At 30.0% G+C, this 20,242-nt stretch overlaps 3 protein-coding genes across 6 annotated transcripts; 2 read left to right on the plus strand and 1 right to left on the minus strand.

Moving 5' to 3' along the window:
- Nucleotides 1–339: 339 nt before the first annotated feature.
- LOC101262376 (GDSL esterase/lipase At1g29670-like) lies at nt 340–3,295 on the plus strand. The gene is made up of 5 exons (XM_004232959.5): nt 340–702; nt 1,215–1,339; nt 2,253–2,498; nt 2,583–2,829; nt 2,914–3,295. The coding sequence occupies exons 1-5, from the start codon at nt 447–449 to the stop codon at nt 3,180–3,182; spliced, it is 1,143 nt and encodes a 380-aa protein (XP_004233007.1). The 5' UTR covers nt 340–446; the 3' UTR covers nt 3,183–3,295.
- A 5,010-nt stretch (nt 3,296–8,305) lies between these two features.
- On the plus strand, nt 8,306–10,592 carry LOC101259701 (GDSL esterase/lipase At1g29670-like). Its single transcript, XM_004232950.5, has 5 exons — nt 8,306–8,657; nt 9,184–9,308; nt 9,398–9,643; nt 9,720–9,966; nt 10,150–10,592. The coding sequence occupies exons 1-5, from the start codon at nt 8,402–8,404 to the stop codon at nt 10,371–10,373; spliced, it is 1,098 nt and encodes a 365-aa protein (XP_004232998.1). The 5' UTR covers nt 8,306–8,401; the 3' UTR covers nt 10,374–10,592.
- A 633-nt stretch (nt 10,593–11,225) lies between these two features.
- AG1 (floral homeotic protein AGAMOUS) lies at nt 11,226–17,055 on the minus strand. 4 transcript variants are annotated; one of them, NM_001279252.2, is made up of 9 exons: nt 16,713–16,848; nt 16,339–16,576; nt 13,046–13,127; nt 12,526–12,587; nt 12,326–12,425; nt 12,109–12,150; nt 11,950–11,991; nt 11,596–11,780; nt 11,226–11,489 (listed from the first exon to the last, which is right to left on the minus strand). In NM_001279252.2, the coding sequence occupies exons 2-9, from the start codon at nt 16,566–16,568 to the stop codon at nt 11,486–11,488; spliced, it is 747 nt and encodes a 248-aa protein (NP_001266181.1). In that variant the 5' UTR covers nt 16,569–16,576; nt 16,713–16,848; the 3' UTR covers nt 11,226–11,485. The 4 variants fall into 4 exon arrangements, with proteins under 4 accessions (NP_001266181.1, NP_001295225.1, XP_019067518.1 ...); NM_001308296.2 differs by having other exon boundaries at nt 11,950–11,994; XM_019211973.2 differs by lacking the exon at nt 11,950–11,991 and having other exon boundaries at nt 16,713–17,055.
- Between the last annotated feature and the right edge of the window lie 3,187 nt (nt 17,056–20,242).

Consider the following 20,242-nt stretch of genomic DNA (forward strand, 5'->3'; position numbering starts at 1 on the left):
TAATAAAACGTGAAGTAGTTAAGATTTTGAGCTTTTGCCAAATACCAATCAGTTCAAACATTGAAATCAATTCTTGCATATTTTGTTTTTGATTTACACTTTCTTGATATTAACATTAAGGGACGTTGGTTTTAATTAAAATTTAAATGTCTGGCCAAGATGACAATATATCTCCCTGTTGGTTATGTCCCCTACCCCCCAACACATCAACTTACTAAAAACCAATTTTCATCAAGTCAAACTTGGATTATTAGTTCATTTGTGGCCCACCATAATTTGGTATGGTGCATCCTACATTTTTTAAAATTTAATTTGTGGTAAAATGAAATGATTTATATCCACTCTTATTTTCCCTATATATAGCTCCAATAGTTTTTTTTTTTTTTTTTATCATTCTTCTCCTTCTAACTTTAGCTACTTTTTAATTTATTCTTATCTTTCTTCTAATGGGGAGTGGAATGAAAATATGGTTTGTGTTGTTAACTACTATATTTGTGATCAATTTTAGGCCATTTTTAGTAATGGTAAAGGGTGAACCACAAGTGCCTTGTTTGTTTATTTTTGGTGATTCTTTATTTGATAATGGAAATAACAATGATCTGCTCACTACTGCAAAGGCTAATTATCCACCTTATGGAATTGATTTTCCTGATGGTCCTACTGGTAGATTCACCAATGGAAAAAACTCAGCAGATTTTCTTGGTTCTAACTTCTTATCCTCCTCCTTTAATTATTTAATCTTATGCTTCTTTTATTATTTATTAGTAATATAATATAATTGGTGCTAATTATCAGTGATAGAGGTTTGGGGTTTCTTCGACGGAAAATTATATTATTTATTGATTAAAATGATTTTTAATTAGGTATATATGTGTGGTAGCTAAATGTCTATTTCTTTAGATTTTGAACTCTTGAAAATTATGACTCTGGCTGTGCCACTTCTAATTACTATGAATATATAATATTGTACGTACGCATGAAAATAGACGATTTAAAATATATCACCCTTCAATCTGATTTGTGGTAGTATGGTACGTAAGACAGTTTTATTGAATATCTAAATATGTTTGACATTATTTTCATAGTGAATAATTAACAATATTTTAGTAATGGTACAAATATAACCTACTTTCATTTAATAGTTATTAATTTTGTTTATAACGTGGTGGAGATATATATCATACTGAATATATTTTTATTTCCTGTATTTGCAGCTGAATTATTGGGTTTTAATAAGTTTATTGAGCCATTTGCCACAGTGAAGGGTGTGGATATAGTTAGAGGTGTAAATTATGCCTCTGGTGCAGCTGGAATTCGTGACGAGTCAGGAATACATTTGGTAAAATACCACCACATATTTTTCATGCATACTATATAACTATTTGAGATAATTATATTTAGAATTTTCTAAGCCAATTAATTCAGATTCGATCTACATATTGGACCATTAAAGGGAAAAGGTGCCACTTCGTATCATGAGTTATTTCATGGGGCTCAATCTAAGACCTCTGCTTAAACGTGTAGGGTAATAAGACTATGCACATGTCAAATTCAAGGCTCCAGGCATATATTTTTTTTTGTCAAACGTGATCTAACAATATTCTAAATTTCATTCTCGTTTGAGTTTTCGAAGAACGTTTGACGTTGAAGTTAGGAAAAAATAGATATATTTTCGAAGTAAAAGTTTGGATTTTTTTGTTGTTGTGCAAATGGTAGGGCTTCGACCACAAATTTAACTTAGAAAAAAGGTTCGACTAGTTTATTTATTTATTTAAATTGTGACATCAACCTAAAAATCTGAATTTCTTTATTTTCACGTCAAATCCACAAATAAACACATCATAAAAAATTAATTTTGGTCTTTACGTCGCCGAACACTCTATACTATAGATAGTTTGGCAAAATAGTCACCAAATATTAATTCTTTCCGATAGACTAGGCAAAAAAATATCCACTTAAAACAATACTATTTATCAAACTAATTAAAAAGAACTAAAGTCTAAATGACCATTTCTCCTATAAAAATGATTTCTTATTATCACTTGCAAATTAAATAAAATAAAATAATCTTTCAAATCAATTTTGTGTAAAACTAAAGATTTCTTATTTAAAAAAAACATAAAACTAATTAAACAGAAACTGATGAATCCTTTTTTTCGCCTGATAATAATAAGTGTCTCGTGAGAACTCGACAAGAAAAATATTAAAAGGACTAATTTCATTTTTCCTGTTTTTAATTTTTTTTTTTTTAGGGAGATAGAATCAGCTTGAACAGACAATTGAGAAATCACAAAGTGACTATTTCCCACATGTCTACTCTACTTGGAAACAAAACCTTAACTATGGATTATCTAAGCAAATGTATATACATTGTTGGAATGGGCAACAATGACTACATCAATAACTACTTGATGCCTCAATTTTACCCATCAAGTCATTTATACAATCCAGAAAAATTTGCCACTATCCTAATGCAACAATATTCAAAACAATTAAAGGTACAATTCGATAAATCACTTCTTATTTATCCTTTTTTTTTAATATATATATACACTCGTTATAACTAACATTTTTCATTTTAGACATTGTATCACTACGGAGCAAGAAAAGTCGCTGTTTTCGGTGTAGGTAGCTTAGGTTGTATTCCAGCAGAATTAGCTATGTATGGCACAAAAGACACAATATGTGTCGATTCAATAAATAGTGCAGTTCAAAAATTCGCGGACAAGTTTAAACCAATGATCGATGATTTCAACAATAATTTACCTAGCGCAAATTTCATCTACATCAATCTAACAAGCATTGCAATCGGAGATCCAGCACAAATCGGTATATGTTTATTAAACAATACAAATTTGAACTATACAGACAGTGTAAAGAATTTTTAATTTATACGTTATTATTTGATCGTAGGTTTAACAAATCTAGCTGAGCCATGCTGTGAAATTTCGAGCGTTATAGCTAAAGGGCAATGTCTTAAAGGAGGGGGTGCATGTAGTGACAGGGCATCACATTATTTTTGGGATGGTTTTCACCCAACAGAAATTCCAAATAAGGTCACTGCTATTAGAGCTTACACTGCTCTTTTACCAACTGATGCCTATCCGTTTGATATTAGCCACTTGGCAGCTACTACATTGGCTCTAAATAAGATAGGACAATCAGGGGCGGAGATAATATAGAGCTTGCGTGTTCGATCGAACTTATTAACTTTTATTATGCGTAGCTTTCTCAAGCATTAAATAAATTATGTGTAGATTTGTCAAGCATTAAATAAACAACTATTTTGTGTCTATGATATGTGATATTATTCAAGACATGAATGTCTATCTTTCAGTTGATTTCTAGTGGTGCTTAATTCTAAGGTCTTTTGTAATTTCACACACATTAGCTTGAAGAAGAGTTGAAAGTTTCTCGTGCATGTTTGTTAGTAACGTCACCGTAATAAAAATGATAATTAGCGGTAATTATCACTTTTTGTATATGTTGCTAAAGCCTTTAGCGACATTGGTTCTAATGACACTTAACTAATGCCGATAAATATTTTAGCACTCTTTATTAATGTCAATATCTAATGCCGCTAAAATTTATTGTTGTTATAATGCGTTGGGTAATTATTATCTTTTAAGTACATTAATTAGTACAAGTTACTTTTAATGCAATTATTATGAGTAATAAACGGAGACCAATTAGACATCAAATCCAACCAAAAGCCATTTACACTACAACAAAAATGATCATTTAATTTTTAATTATCGCTAAATATGTATTTTTAGCGGCAATTATTACTCTTTGTATATGTCCCTAAAGTCTTTAGCGAAATTGGTCTAATGACACTTAACTAATGTCGATAAAAACTTTAGCGCTCTTTATTAGTGTCAACATTTAATGCCGCTAAAAATTGTTTTTGTGGTAGTATTAAGATTGGGTCTCAAGACATCAAATCCAACCCAAAACCATTTAAGATTATGTCTCTTTACCATATGTTCGTGTTTTGATTTAGTTTTGTTCAGTGTTGAATAAAGAAAAATTCAGAGGAACTAAGTATCTTACTTTATTTTTTAATTCGTTCGAAAAAGAATAATACATTTTTATATGAAACAATAATGTGATTGTAAAAATATTTATTTTATCTTTAATGAAATTATTTACAATCACACAATTTTCTATCATTCATTTGTACCACAAATTTTAAAAGTCTTTCTTTCTTTTTTAAACTTCGTGCTGAGTCAAACTACCTAAATAAAATGAGACGGAGCTACGGAGGAAGTAATATTTAATTAGTTTAGTTTTATATTAATTAAGAAAATTATTAAATTGAAATCAACTCAAACTGATGTTACACACTAGAGACATCACCTTTAGAAAATTGTAATTTCCCATATTTTCAAGAATATAATAGTCCAATAAAATAATATTTAGGTCCATGAGCTTGTATTATACGTGAAGTAAAGAAAGAAAAATCATGTTCTATCAAGCAATACATAGGACTATTGGAAGTCATTTTTGCACATGAATAGTCCTCTAAATGAACTCGTATCTAATTTTGGGAGAAGTTACATAAATTTCACTAGTTTATGAGCTAATTATTTAAATATATTTTAGTTGATAATATTACGTATTCTTATCAATTTTGATGTCTCCAAATTCATGTATATCAGATATATAAGGGCATATTTAGGTGTAATTTGTTGTAGGTATATTGTATCTAAGTGGATTCACATGTATCTAGGATAAATAGAAATCATGTTCGCCTCTCTCCATCTCGATCGCTACTCTCCCATATATTTTGGTATCCCAGATACACGCCAATAACTCCAGATATATGTATCTAATGTGATTCGCATGTATCTGCTATACATACGAATATCGCTCGCTTCCTCCCAATTTTATCTATTTGATAGCAAAAATACATGTATCTAAGTATCTTGTAGAAAACTCTTAAATAGTGTATGATACATAATAATTTGAAAGTATAGCACTACGATAAAAATAACTTTTAGCGGTAATAAATAAACATATTAATAAAAAGTGTTAAAGTCTTACCGACATTAATTAAATGTCATTGGATCCAATATCGCCAAAAACGTAAGAGACATAGGAAAAATTATGGGCAAATTTTATATATAGCAAAGAAAAAATTGACAATTATAGGTTATAGCAAACTATTCAAAATTACATTCCGTAGCAAATTAAAAGTTTGCTACGGGTGACTTTTTGTGTATAACAATTAATAAATATCTTTCTTTTATACAATTCAATTTTAAAAAAAATAGGCGGCAGATAAATAAGGAAAAAGATCCCATAATTCACGCGAACTCAGTTTTAGTTTTATTTTCTCTTTTACTCCTTCACTCGTAATAGCTTCATTATAGGCAATTCAAAAAATTGATCAAGCTATTGAAGTAGATAAATTATACACTTACACACAAAATTGTATAATGAGGCAGTAAATTAGGCAGTATAAGATATGAATATAAAGCAAATATTAAGATATTATACATTTATACAAGAACAATTGTATAAGCACAGAAACCAATACAAGAATTTATTATACATTTATACAAATAGTATTGTATAAGGCATGAATCAACAGAAATACAAAACTATACTAATATAAAATATACATTTATACAACTACAATTGTATAAGCACATAAACAGATACAAGAATTTATTATACATTTTATACAAACAGTATTATATAAGGCATGAATCAACAGAAACACAAAAACATAAACTAATATAGATTATACATTTATACAATTACAATTGTATAAGACATGATTCAACACAAAAACAAAACATATAATATAAAATCTAAATATATACATGAACAATGATTATACAGATACCTTATGATGCTTGATTGACCCAGAACAAACAGCTTCATTTTTATCATTATGAATGGTATAACATCAGCTTTATGTTTCCTTTTCTTACTTGACCCAGTAACAACATCGACAAGATTCTTCACACCTCCATCAACAAATCTACTTTGGTCATTATTGAATTTGGATCTTATCTCTTGAATGGTAGTAAATTTAGACAATGAACCTGAAATCTCCCCAAATTCCTGAGTTAGACCCAATGAAAATGATGGGTGTTCAACATCAATTTCAACATGCAATGGTATACCTCTTGTGAATCTTTTAGATAGAGATTGGGCATTCATTGATTGAACCAAAAATCTGAAGGAATTAACAAGTGAAGTGAAAAGGTAGTTTTAAGAAATTCAAAAAAATGATAATGTGAGATGAGTTTTAGGTAGTACCTTGAAAATTTTGAAATAGTTTAAAAAAACGCAATGACGTGTGTGATAGAAGAAGCTGGTAGTTTGAAATTACAATAATGGAGAAAATTGTGGAGAAATTGAATGAAGAAGAATAAATTGTATTTAAAGCACAGACAAAGGGGAAAAGAGGATTTTATTTTGGAGAATTTTTTTTATACAAAATGGTGGGACCTGGTATAGCAAACTTAGAGAGAGTTTCTCTTTTAAAGAAAATAACTGAAAGGGAGTTTATTTGATATAATTACATTTCTTAATTTGCCATTCTCCACAATTTTCCCAAAAATTATTAATTACCACTAAAAATATATATTTAACAGCAATTAAGAATTAATTGTCACTAAAAATTTCTCCAATCTCCTATATTTTTGCAGTTATGCTTTTTTAATTATATATGCTGGTTTTGTATATTTTATTTTATAGAAAAAAAATGATGTGTTTTTAGTCCTTTTTCTTTTATTGGGTTTTAAAATTTTGCCTGCGAAAGTGCATATTTTAGGTGTTTGCAATGAACTTGTTAATAATATATGTGCCATGTGGTATCAGCTATAAATTTTTAATAAATTGTATTTTTTATTTATTATGTTAATTTACAATATGATGTTTAATTAAATTTTTCTAAAACGTTGATATTTTATTCAGTAAGTTACTTTAAAATTATCAAAATACTGCTATTACAATTTACATATGTCCAACTACAAACGAATTTACAATTACTCATATATTTCTTTTTAGATATAAGAGTACCTAAACTTTTTTACTTATTTTATATTCGAATGTAATACACGCTTTGTGAGGTTTGATTTGTTATGCTACAAAGTGAAATATACGACTTTTTTTTAAAAAAAAATAATATAAAAAATCTATAAATTAAACAGGTGTCTAGAGGAAAAAATCTTGTATACAAAGTTACAAGAATAATTTTACAAAGTCCAAACCACTCTTCATTACTACTCCATCCATTCGAGGATAGTTATTCACTTGTGTACTGTTTTGATATGTTCAACAATATTTATTCATTGTTCCTTTAGAGATATCTGATAAATAAAATTATATTTGTTTATTTTATGAAATTAATGAATAATTTTATATTTAGTTTCTAATTTATCCTTATCATTAATTATAATAATTTTTTAAAATATTGTATTTATTATATTCAAATGGCGATAATAATAAAATTATTCTTTTATCTATAATTTTTTAAGAGACATGTCAAATTAATAGTGGACAACTGTAATTTAATTCAGTAAATATTCACTACCTGTGAAGCAATCAATTTTACAATTCAAAAAAATTCAATTGTGCACTTTCTTAATGAGCTTAGTCCACCTAATATGAAGGGTTCGTTTGATTAGGAAATAGAGCTATTTTTACACTCATAAGTTAGGTGACCGAATTCTTATATTTTTGAGTCCACAAATTCAAGTTTTTGAAAAAATAAAAATAAATTTCTCTTAAAAAAATAATGTTTTTCAGTAAACTACTTCAAAATATAATTTATTTTTTTTACTTTTAGTTCGTATTTAAGCATGTTTTATAATAAACTCTACGTATTACATGTGGACCTACATTATTATTGTCTTTAAAATAAAAGTAGAATAACAGTTCCCTATATCCTATCATTTCTCTTTTGGAACCGTTGAGTTTCATTTATGATATCAACCGGCGATTGTGACGTTCTTGTCCGCCGGCAAGATGAGGATCTCCGGCTATACATCGTCGTCGGTGATTATACGGTAAGAACCTTCGACTTCCTCTTGCTATTTTCTAGGTTTGTAAATTGGTTATTTTAGAGTTTCGCTCTGTGTAAGAAAATAATTTACACGTATTTAATTGGTTATAGTATTTATTTGCATAATTTTGAGAAAATATCTTTTTACTTACTTACGAAATATTTTACTTTTTGAAATTTAACTTCGAAAAAAAAAAAGTAAAGGCATTTCAAGGCCAACTGCCCCACTAAAAATGTTTCATTTTCCACATGCTGGTTATGCCTGTGGCCCACATCCAGCTACTAAAAAAGAATTGCATCAGATCTTTTTGGTTAAGGGAATTTCTTTTTCACTTAAAAATTCTCAAGTTTTTTGATTTGAACTATTTTTTTCCTTTAATGGCTAATATTAGCTTCATTGTATGGTTTGTGAGGATGACTGCGTTGTTAATTTGTATGAGTTCAAAACCATGGTTTGTAAAAGGTGAACAACAGGTGCCCTGTTTGTTTGTTTTGGGTGATTCTTTATTTGATAATGGAAATAATAATAATCTGCTCACTACTGCAAAGGCTAATTATCCACCTTATGGAATTGATTTTCCTGATGGTCCTACTGGTAGATTCACCAATGGCCGGAATGTAGCAGATTTCCTTGGTTTGTCCTAACTTCTTCTTCTTTTTTTTGTTGTTTATTCTCTCTTTTTCTAATGTGGTCCCTTAGCTTAGCATTTGGTGCGTGGACATTTTTAATTTTGGAGTTCCAGTATCAGGTGAGACGGATCCTGCTCCGATACAATGTGGAATTAGGTGTTAGTCCTAACTCACATCCCAAAAGATAGCTCAAAGAGAAAGGATTGCCCAAGCTTTACAAGGAGTTCGCCTATCTCATTAACCAGTGATGTGAGACTTTTGTCGTGGAGGTAGAGGATGTCTCATAGTGAATATGGGGGCTACTTAGGATGGGCAAAGAGGACGTGTGTTGAAAGATGGGGATGAAATAAATTAATGTGAAATATCACTCGTGGAACTTGTTTTTCTTATTCTGTTAGTATTTGCATAGTAAATGCTTTAACTTTAAGCAACTCTTTACTGATGTACAAATAGCATACTTTAATTGAGTATTTCTAAACTTCTACTTATAATTTGGTGGATCCTAACTGAATGTTTTCTTATAATTGCAGCTGAACTGTTGGGTTTCGATAAGTATATTGAGCCATTCGCTACTGTGAAGGGTGTGGATATGTTTAAGGGAGTGAACTATGCATCTGGTGCAGCTGGAATTCTTGACGAAACAGCAATTCATATGGTAATAGTATAATTCATCATGTCCCTCGTCTAGGACGAACATTTAGATTAACGACAATAAAATGTCTTCTACTGTTTCTCATTGTTCAGGGAGATAGAATCAGCTTAAATAGGCAATTGCATAATCACAACGAGACAATTTCCCACATGTCTACTCTACTTGGAAACAAGACCTTAACTATGGAGTATCTGAGCAAATGTATATACATTGTTCAAATGGGGAACAATGATTATATCAATAACTACTTGCTGCCTCAGTTGTACTTGTCGAGCCATATGTACAATCCAGAACAGTTTGCTTCAATCCTAATTCAGCAATACTCAGAACAATTAAAGGTACAAATGGAGTTTCTGTTAATCAGTTGCTCTAATTTAGTTTTCTTGTTTACATATTACTAACTTTACTCCACAGACTTTGTACCTTTACGGAGCAAGAAAAGTTGTTGTTTTCGGTCTAGGAGGCATAGGCTGTGTTCCATCAGAACTCGATATGTATGGGACAGGGGACTCTGTGTGCATCAACTCTATAGATAGTGCAGTTCGAAAATTCTCAGACAAGCTTAAACCTATGATCGATGATCTCAACAGTAATTTGCCCAACGCAAAGTTCATCTACATAAATTCATCAAGCATTGAAGTACCGGATCCTTCATCTATCGGTATGTTAAAACTTTTCACAACCAGAGTTGAATTAAGGATCTAGAGTTAGTTGATTTAGAATGACTCTGACTCTTAGATCACGTCTTCTTAGATTTGGCTCTCGTCGTACACTTGTATATAGAATGTTATTCGTGGTGAATATAATCATCGTGCCCTCATATTTAGCTAAATTTTGGTTGCAGGTATAACAAAACTAAGTGAGCCATGCTGCGAAATATCGGGCACTATAGGTGAAGGGCTGTGCAAACATGGAGGAGGTGCATGCAGTGATAGAGCAGCACATTATTTTTGGGATGGTTTTCACCCCTCAGAAGCTCCAAATAAGGTCACTGCTGAAAGAGCTTACACTGCTCTTCAATCCACTCATGTCTATCCTTTTGACATTAGTCAGTTGGCTCAGCTCTAAATAATATAGACTTTAGGGCTTGTTTAGTTAGGGTTCAAGTTATCCGGAGATAAGTCATTCCACCCTCAACATGGGATAAAAGTAACACTACATTCCCATATTCTGAGTTTTTATCCCTATCAAAACTAATCCCGGGATTAGGCATGTATATAGCTTATCCATCTTGTTTGATGTAATTGATCTTTCAAATATGAGTCAAAATTCTCAATTAGATCTCAACTTCATTGCTTTGCACATAACTTGTGAGTTCTATACATGTGTAGTTTCAAATGTGCAGTTCAAAATTGTGTAATAAGCCCATTTATGGTCCAGTATTAAAGCCCACATCTTTGTGAAGATATCTCAAAAACTTATTCAAGAGGACTTACATATAGCTGATTCTCATAAAGAATATGAATTCATCATGAAGGACTAAAGAATTTATCAACCAATTTGGGTCCTTTTGATGGATTTTAATGATGAAAATGATATTTTAATGAAGACAAGTTCACCACAAATATATGAAATTAACACTCAACTAATATGGATTTTTTGCTGTAGGAATATCAATTGGTGAATTTTCAACTATATAGATTTCCTAATACACATACATGTCTAACCAAAAGCAACGTATCGACTGTCATTTCCTTTAGCAGAGATCTCGAATTCAAGCTTGACTAACAAAATCTTTGGGTAGGGTACCAAACACGGGGTGTGAAAACAAAAGTAACTGTTATTCATGAGAACTCATACCTAATAATGTGGCTCCGCCCCGAAGGAATATTTGTCTGTTGTGAGGTAAGAATACTTTGTATAATATGAAGCTGAATGTGAAGTGATCCAAATATGCACAAAAGAAAAAGAGCAACATAGTTGGACAGAAAAACAGTTGTGAACTTAATATAACAAGCTTAATTCTTCATAGTTCACTGGCAGAAAAGGAAGTACACCAAGCAAAAAAAATACATGTCCACTTAATTAACATACAATATTCAAGAGTCTTAGCTCATGCAACAAGTAATTAATAATATGGTATACATACTTAAGTTCCATTAATCTTCAAGCTTAATAGCAGTCTTCTTTTGTGGATTATATGTAGATCACATCAGAAAGAAGACAATCTCTCAAGCACATTAGCTGTTCAACAAATAAGAAAAAAAAGACATACCTTTAATACCGCTTCATTTTATGTCTTAGTTTGACTTAGCACCATGTTTATATTAGAAAAGAGAGGAAAACTCACACTAGTTGAATAGGGGGTTGGTCTTGTCTAGGGTAATGGTTGTTGGTTTGCAATCCATTAACTTGTAGATAGTTTCGAGTATCGAATTGCTGAGGTGGAGGCACAAGCTCATGATAGTTTGATGAACTCCCTGGCATCAAGTTCATCTGCTGATGCTGATGCTGAGCTCTCTCAGTTTCAGCAATCTGTTTAAATTTACTCACAAAAACAAAACCAATGAGTTTCTGCGTATTAAATTAGTACTTAAACGAATTGATTGATTATTGAGTGCAAGAATGTAAATAGACGACTATGGGTATTTCAGATGCACTTAAAAGTCAACTACAATAGTACTAGATAGAGAAACAAATAGACCTTTGCTCTCAGGTACTGATTGTTGTTGTGTAAATCAACTTCCTGCTGGTGTCCATTAAGTTACAAATTTGACATGAAATAGAAAACATTATGACCGAAAAATAGATCGATTAACTTGAAATGAAAACTAAGTATATGAAAGATTGTACTATGACTTACCCTCTTCTGCATATACTCAATTTCAGCAAACAACAGCTCATTCTGTAATTTGAGCGTCAAATGTTAAGAAACTAGAAATTGTAATTTTCGTCAAAACAATAGCTAACGTCTCAGTCCCAAATAAGTTAGGGTTTGCTATATGAATTATTTCATTTAATCTCATTTCATACCATCATCGTACTAAATAGTTGTTAGAAAATGTTACTAATTTAAATACCTTTTTGGATCGGATTTTGCTAATCCCTTTTTCAATTCTTTGCTCCAGATTCTTCAGTTCTTTGAGTTTCATTCCAGCAAGAGCTTCACCCATCATGTTCCTGAACCAATGCAGTTAAGGTTAAACTGAAAACAACATAGTAAAAACACACACATGGAATTGTTAAAAGGTAAAGATAAAGAAGATTTTAAAAACTTCACCTGTTTTGGTTCATCAGATTTCCAATTTGTGCGCGCAGTTTGGAGGCTTCTTGCTGGTAATACTGGGATTCATTGAACAACATTTTTATTTACAGTTACCACAAGAGCGCTAACTTGTAATGTATGCCACATATTGTTAAATAGAACACCTATATATCTATATATGTGCAATATAATAACAAAAACACTAAGGTGTTAATGTTACTTTTGGCAAAAGGGATTCAGATGAACCCTCTTTACCCCCTCAAACTCCGCCCACAAGACTTGAAAACCTATGCATCTCTAATGTATGTTGCAATTCATTGTCAAAGTTTATAAGTTTAAAACTCGAAACTCCCATAAATGAAGACGAAGAGAGTGCTAATTAATGACTTCTTTTCTAAGTTTTATAATAGTTGCCCAAAATAGTATTGATCCGTTATTACAACAAAAGAAAGAAGAATATTTCAACGATATATCCAGTGTAATCCTAGTAATAAAAAAAAAAGAGAATATTTGCAGTGTATGAAATTATATATACCTGAGCATTGGCCTCGGATACTGAACCAGTGTTTGAGGAATCTGAGCATGCTTTCTTGTACCTCTCGATTGTTGCTTTCACACTACACCATCAACATGTTAGATTGATAGCTTCTTTTCAATCATAAAAAAACTAGTCTATTGACAGACAAAATCACATACAAATATATATATATATATATATATATATATATTATATACAAATTACTACTCTATATGACTATAAAATTAGATGGTCATAATTAAGAGTCCATAGACCATATATAAGATCACTAAATCTTTCATGGCAATCAAATCAAAATCAAAATTTAAGTGAGGACACATAAAAGTCCCTCACATGAAAGACAAGAAAATATGGATTTTTCTATGCAACTAACTACGTACTAAGAAATAAGGATGTTAGTTACTCGTTTTGAATTATTTAGATTTACATATAATTTTAAAACACTCAATCATACTTAATCAAAAGTTTCAATTTCGATCAGTCCTGTATATTGAGTCTATCTTCGATAAAAAAGTGTTTTTCCTCCCAAAGTGGAATTTCCAACACGCACTCAAATATATCTGCCCTCAAAATAGATATCAAACATCGATGGTAAACCTGCTAAATTTTTTTTTATAAAACATACGTCATATTTACTTCTCTTACTCCCTTTCACCTTGAAAATAATAATAATAATTATTTTTTTTAAAAAAAAAGCCTCCCTTTTGTTTAAAAGGTAAAGAAAATCCAAATACTTTATTATTTATTTCATGCTAATTTATGCCAACACGCAAACTTGATTTTTATTTTTTAAAAATAGTGTTGGTTCGAGTCAGAAACTCAATGTGTCCACTCAAACATGACATTTGATACAATATTTTCTAGTAGTATATAAATTTTAGACCTAAGACTGAAGAAACAAAATATATATAAAAAACCAAACATTGAGGGAATGACTCTGCTATACTACCTTAATTTCCCCGAGCTACTGATTGGCTGCTCTCTGCCAACCTGGCACAATTTCCCACAACATGATTGGTCCAGTCTTTCAACGGTTCAGATTATTGCCACGTCATAATTACAGTTTATTCCTTGGGTAATACCCATCAACTATAGCTTTTTACCCACCTAGGGTTTTGTTTCAATCCTTATTGTAAGGTAAAGTGAATAGTTTGATAGAGTCTTGTCTGTCTGTCTCATATTTTCAGCAGAATTCTCTCATTGGTTCACAATTAAAACTTGTACCCTCACCCTATCTCTCATCCCTATCATACATTTACTATCGAGAGGACAGATGCGGAATCAATATTAGGAGTTTCCGATTCTAAATTTCATTCCGTTTCTTTATCATTGAGTTATCAATCCGTCTTATTAGGGATACACAAGTTATGTACTGAATTTTCTAGTATAAATATGTGGTATACAGAGAAGCTACTCAGTTCGTCTGAATCAAAAACCTCCATCTAGCTCTGTCCCTGTTACTGTTTCACTCGTTTTTATTTGTTTGTCTGATGTTAACTTGATATACCATTTTCTAAAAAAAATAAAATTAGAAAATGACTTAAATTGTGTGGTCTTAAGTTAAAATAATGTCAAATGTACCAATAATATTATTTAATCTTGTAATTTTTAAACACATACAGTATTAGAAAACAAGAAATTAGCTACGAACAGTTAATTTCATTTAGCTTCAGATAAACGACGGTTTGTAAGAAGAATCAATCAACTAGAAGCTTTTTAACGTCAATTAAATGAAGATTACGCATAAAGTCCATGTTTTCTGGTAGTGGCTAGTGGTGACGTGCACATGAAAAATTAAAATTAAAGAGTTGTCAGAAAATAATAGAAAGTTTTTTTTAAAAAAAAAAACTACAAGTAACTTTTTTGTTTTTGAAATAAAAAAAGTTACGTAATTATATCTATGAATAAGATCCTCTTGGTGTATTTGATATAACATAGCTAATAAGTGTACCCTAGTTTGAGTAAAAAATATTTGATTGGTTTACAATTTCTCTTTTCTTACAACTTCTGTTTCTTTGCTGTTTAAGTTCAAACATTTACAGAACCTTTGTGAAAGCATTAAACTGAGATATCTCAAACCAAAAATAATTAATTTTGTGTTTGTGAGTTTTCACCATTAGAGTTGGAAATTAAAAGAGAAATCAAAGAAGGAAATTAATACCATTCCTTTAATTTACTATAATGTGTCTTTTCTCATCAAATTTGTCAACAAGTGTAAAATCTTGTATGACGTGACCAAAGATTCTTGTAACTGAGAATTAAAAAAAAAAAAAAAACTTATACCAACCACTCTCACATGTAACAATTTTTTGTAAAAAAAAATAAAAAGGTAGAGTGTTGATGACCCCATTACCTAAATGGTGTAAAACATTTCAACAAATAGCAAGTGAAGAAGAATGTCAACTTTTGTCTATTATTGAAATCTTTTTAAACTCTGATTGGTTAATTTTTTCTACCATATCTGATATTTTGATTATAAGAAAGGCAAATATAAACTTAGAAGCAAAAATAAAATAAAATAGTAATAATTTTTTTTATAGCATAAAATAAGTTTAAAAAACCCTAATTAGGGCAAGTTTGACTCATGACAAAAAAGAGTACTTCTTTCACTGATATTATTAGTAGTGAATGAAGTACAAAACCCTAATCTTGTTTTTGATTGGATACATGTCATATTAATCTTATCACAAAACAAGAATTAATGAATTTTTATGTTATAGCCAATTAAAATTTGACACCTTTTTTTTTCCCTTCATTTTGTGTGTGTGAAGAGTTTTTTTTTAATTTTTTTTTATGAGCATGGAGGAAGAAAGTATATGCTGATCTAAGAGTTCTGATGAGAGTACTTTCTCAAAATTTCCACTTATTTTCTTACAACAAACAGATCTATACATCTTACATGTCTATCAACAAAATGGGATCATAAAAAATTAAAAAAAAACTACCCTCAAATAGACCAAAATTGTAACAAAAATATTAACACAAAAAGAAAGGAAAGTCAATCTTTGCTCAAAAGTATTTAATTAAAAAAAACTTCACAACTATAGTAGTTAAGTTTAGATCTCCCTTAACATTTATGTATCATCATAAGATGTATAAAAGATTCAAACTTTCCAAAACTAAATCAAAAATTCTCTTTTTTAAGAAAGACAAATGACATAAAAAAAAACAAGAAACACCCTTCTTCACCTTCAAATATAAATAATATTTTTTTTTTAAAAAAAAAAAATGTACTATAGTAGAGGTATTAATTACTTAATTATAAAAGATTAGAAATTTAATTAATTTACCTGTTGTTGGCATACTCATAGAGTCTGCCTCTGTTTGAGAAGACAACCAAAGCAACCTCAGCATCACAGAGCACAGACAATTCATAAGCCTTTTTAAGCAAACCATTGCGCCTCTTGCAGAATGTTACTTGTCGATTCGTCGTGTTTTCGATCCTTTTGATCTCAATTTTCCCCCTTCCTAGTTTCCTTTGTGGTGAGATCTCTCTGGTTAGATCACTTTGGAAGTCCATTACTTCACCTACATCACAAAAAAAAAAAAATTGATCAAGATTTGAACTTTTTGTTCTACATAGACAAAAAGAAAAAGAATCCCTAACCCCATATGATATTTAGTTATATGAATCCAAGAAATGGTTTTAAAATTGATGACTAACCTTGTAAGGAAAGGAAAGAGAAGATTTTTAAGTTTTTTGGTTGCAAATTAGTATATAATATATGAAGAGGATTTTGTAGATGCAGAAAATGGAAGAGACTTTGGACTAAGGGATAGGTATTTATAAAGTAAAAGAGTGTTTACTTTTATTTTTATATTATATATATATATATATATATAACAACTATGTTATGTTATGTTACTACTACTAATTATCTAAACTAAGATTTTTCATTGTCTGTTTATTCCTATGTTATCTTTGTTTTGAATAAGCACTATATAGAAGGATGGTTAAATTGGGAATTATCTAATGAGAGGATGGATGATCACTCATTTCTTGGACATTTTTCATTTTTCTTCATCTCTTGTTTAAGTTTCTAATTTAGGTCATTAAGTTGTAAAAATTTGTCTTTTTATTCATAAGAGAATTTTGGGTGAGGGATGGGGTGGGGGTGGGGGTGGGGTTGGGTGGGGGGAGGAAGTGGACAGAGTAGAAAATGACCCTTGAAAGTGACAGTGATGTTTGATGGGTGAAGAGAACATTGGAAATTTGGAATAGGTTACACTCAAGCTTAAATGCTTCCCAAATTTTGGATTAGACCTTTTAAAGAAACCTCAATAAGAAAGATTTGAACCAAAAGAGGTTAAAATGTTTTCCAAATCTCTTAATTATTGATTTCTATATGTAAACTCCACCTCTCCATCCCATAACAATCCCCCCATCCCTCCTCCCCTTGCATTTACTCTCACTATCATAGACAGATCCAAAATTTGAAATTGATAACTTCAATAAGACTAAATTCGTAATACATTCAGAATCTAATGTTTTTCAAAGTTTGATAATTCACATTTGTGTTTCTTGTTAAGAATATTGAGTCTGATTGAATTCGTATGTGATCGATTGGAAATCTCCCCCCCCCCCCCCACCAATATCGCTACTTTTCTTCTACATGATGACTTCCCTACCCCTAAATGTACATATTACTTTGTGATTTTATTTACTCTCCCATATAAACTGAGACTTAAACTAGATCATTGAGAGGGGATAAAAGAAAAGAAAATGACTAGATTAGTGAAACTAGGTATGACAAAAGAGAAGGTGACTGGCATGTGACTCCAGTTTCTTTTCCATTGAAACTCTTGTATGAAACAACCACTTATATCAAGTTATACCATCATGTCAAAAAGTTACTTGTTTCTTTGGTAACAAGGCCAATAAATTTGTCTATATGGACCTCTTATGTGCTCAATGACAAATACAACAAATTTTACTTTCATCTTTTTCTACCTTTCCATTTTCTTGTCTATTTTACTTCTTTCTTTTATTTTTGGGATCATCATCATTTTCTTCATCCAATTTCATTTTACCACTACTAATTAATTAGCCTTCCCTTAGGATATGATTCAATATTATAAGCTTAGTCCTTTTGTTCTAGACATTGGCCTAAAATTCTTTTTCTTTTGCTCTTAATAATGCCTTTTTCATTCTTCTCTTCTATGCCAATCATGAGACATGTCTAACATTGCAATGACAATACATTATTTGGCAAGAAAATACATGAGTTTACAAGTTCAAAGATACACATACATATGAATACACTAGAACAAAAAAATCGCTCTTAACATCAATATATATATATATATATATATATATTCATTACACTACATCAAAAATGATTATTATTAATTGTCGCTTAAAACCTTTAAACGACACTTGTTCTAATGACACTTAACTAATGCTGGAAAAGACTTTAGCACTCTTTATTAATGTCAATATTTATTGCCACTAAAAGTTATTTTGATTATAGTGTTAACAAAGAATGCTAAAGTCTTTACTACATTAATTAGTTAATTGTAATCGTAAGTTATAAACGTTAAAAGACATTTAAAGATCATTTCTGATATAGTTATATTGAATAGACCATAGGAATTAAGTGTACTATATTTGAAAAACTGTCTATTCCATTAATGTTTAGGTGATTAATTAATTATAAAGTGAAGAAATATATTGGTGGAACCCTAGATATAATAATAATTGACTCCATGCCACAGATAGGATATGAATATGGTTGGAAAATGAATGATATTTACAAAGGTGCCGTAAACTTTTTTGATGTGTCATGTCCACCACTTGTTGTAGCATGTGTACAATTTCCACTTAGAAATAAAGGAAAAAGCCAGAGTGGGGGTAGTCATTCAATAAAAACACTTCAATGCTTACAAACTGATTTTTTTTTTATATATATATATATATATTTTTAATTTCCATCCACAATTAAATTAAGAGGTTATAAAATTTGCTTCTATGAAAACATAATAATAAACATGATCAAGTGCTTTTGATAGGGACGTGCAACAATCTTGTCATTTTTCTCCAAGTCTTGAGGGGGCTAATATAAGGCCCATATGTTATACATCTAGTTATATTAAGACGTTATCTCTATATTCGATTATTAAATAATTTAAATTATGTATTTTATCAATATTTAAATGTGTATTATTTATTTTTATTTAAGAAGTATTAAAATTGTCGCTTAACATGCCTATCGATTGGGCTAAGAGCCCTCAAATCACAAGGGAGGAACATAACTGTAATCACAAATAAAGTATTGATTTTATCATATTTTAATTGTGATTGCGATTTATTTTCTATCTATTTAAAATTTGTTGCAAATAAATGTTTAATATTAGACCAAATTTGTCTTTCATTTCTTCTCTCATAAATCAGATCGGCAAATCTGGAGCAAAAAATGGAAACTCTATTTTTATGGATACTTCAAGTCTCGTGCCTATATAAAAATGTTTTATACATCCCCTTGAAAAATAATATTGAATACCTCATTAACTCTTGGGTATTTATAAAAAGATCAAGATCTTAAAAATTTATAAACTTTTGGGATATTCATAAAGAGATCAAACCATCAAACACTATATTTATGTATAGCCACCACCCGACATTCGTAGAGATCAAATAAATAACAAGGAGGCTCAAATCATCCTATGCTCACAGTTTTTGAAGCTCAGTAAAAATTCAAAGAGGAAATCGAGTGAGGAACGTAATTATCCACAATTATTCTATTCATCATATTTTATTTGTAATTGCAATTTATTTTTCATCACTTTGAAATTTCTTATCAATAATACAATTTTTTTAAAAAAAAAAATACATATCACATCAAAATAAGTAATAAATACAGATTTTCTTGACTAATAATAATAATAATAATAATAAAATAGTATATCAATAAAAACATTAGAATCTTTTTAGAACTTTGTACTGTATTTGAATGATTCAGACTTTTTTTTTAAAAAAAAATAAGTGATGCAAAAAAAAAAAAAACAAATACTACAATTAGTTGACCAAGATGAGAATAATTCAGAGTTGGATTCTTATTAAGTTGAAACAAGTGGGGGTTAAGTGGCAAATTAAAAAAGTTAAGGAGTCAACTTGAATATTTACTGTCCCCTAAAAATAATTAGTAAAAAGAGTTACTTAACTGATTGTCTCATGAGGTCAAATATATTGTAGGT

The sequence above is a fragment of the Solanum lycopersicum genome, chromosome 2 (assembly GCF_036512215.1).
Source record: "Solanum lycopersicum chromosome 2, SLM_r2.1".
NCBI lineage: Eukaryota > Viridiplantae > Streptophyta > Magnoliopsida > Solanales > Solanaceae > Solanum > Solanum lycopersicum.

Coding starts and splice junctions, on each gene's coding strand:
- LOC101262376 (XM_004232959.5), top strand. CDS start 447: ATGGGGAGTGGAATGAAAATATGGTTTGTGTTGTTAACTACTATATTT. Junction 703..1,214: donor AAACTCAGCAGATTTTCTTG/GTTCTAACTTCT, acceptor CTGTATTTGCAG/CTGAATTATTGGGTTTTAAT. Junction 2,830..2,913: donor CGGAGATCCAGCACAAATCG/GTATATGTTTAT, acceptor ATTTGATCGTAG/GTTTAACAAATCTAGCTGAG.
- LOC101259701 (XM_004232950.5), top strand. CDS start 8,402: ATGGCTAATATTAGCTTCATTGTATGGTTTGTGAGGATGACTGCGTTG. Junction 9,309..9,397: donor ACGAAACAGCAATTCATATG/GTAATAGTATAA, acceptor CTCATTGTTCAG/GGAGATAGAATCAGCTTAAA. Junction 9,644..9,719: donor AATACTCAGAACAATTAAAG/GTACAAATGGAG, acceptor TTTACTCCACAG/ACTTTGTACCTTTACGGAGC.
- AG1 (NM_001308296.2), bottom strand. CDS start 16,568: ATGGACTTCCAAAGTGATCTAACCAGAGAGATCTCACCACAAAGGAAA. Junction 13,128..16,338: donor TATGAGTATGCCAACAACAG/GTAAATTAATTA, acceptor TTGATGGTGTAG/TGTGAAAGCAACAATCGAGA. Junction 12,588..13,045: donor TATCCGAGGCCAATGCTCAG/GTATATATAATT, acceptor AATGAATCCCAG/TATTACCAGCAAGAAGCCTC.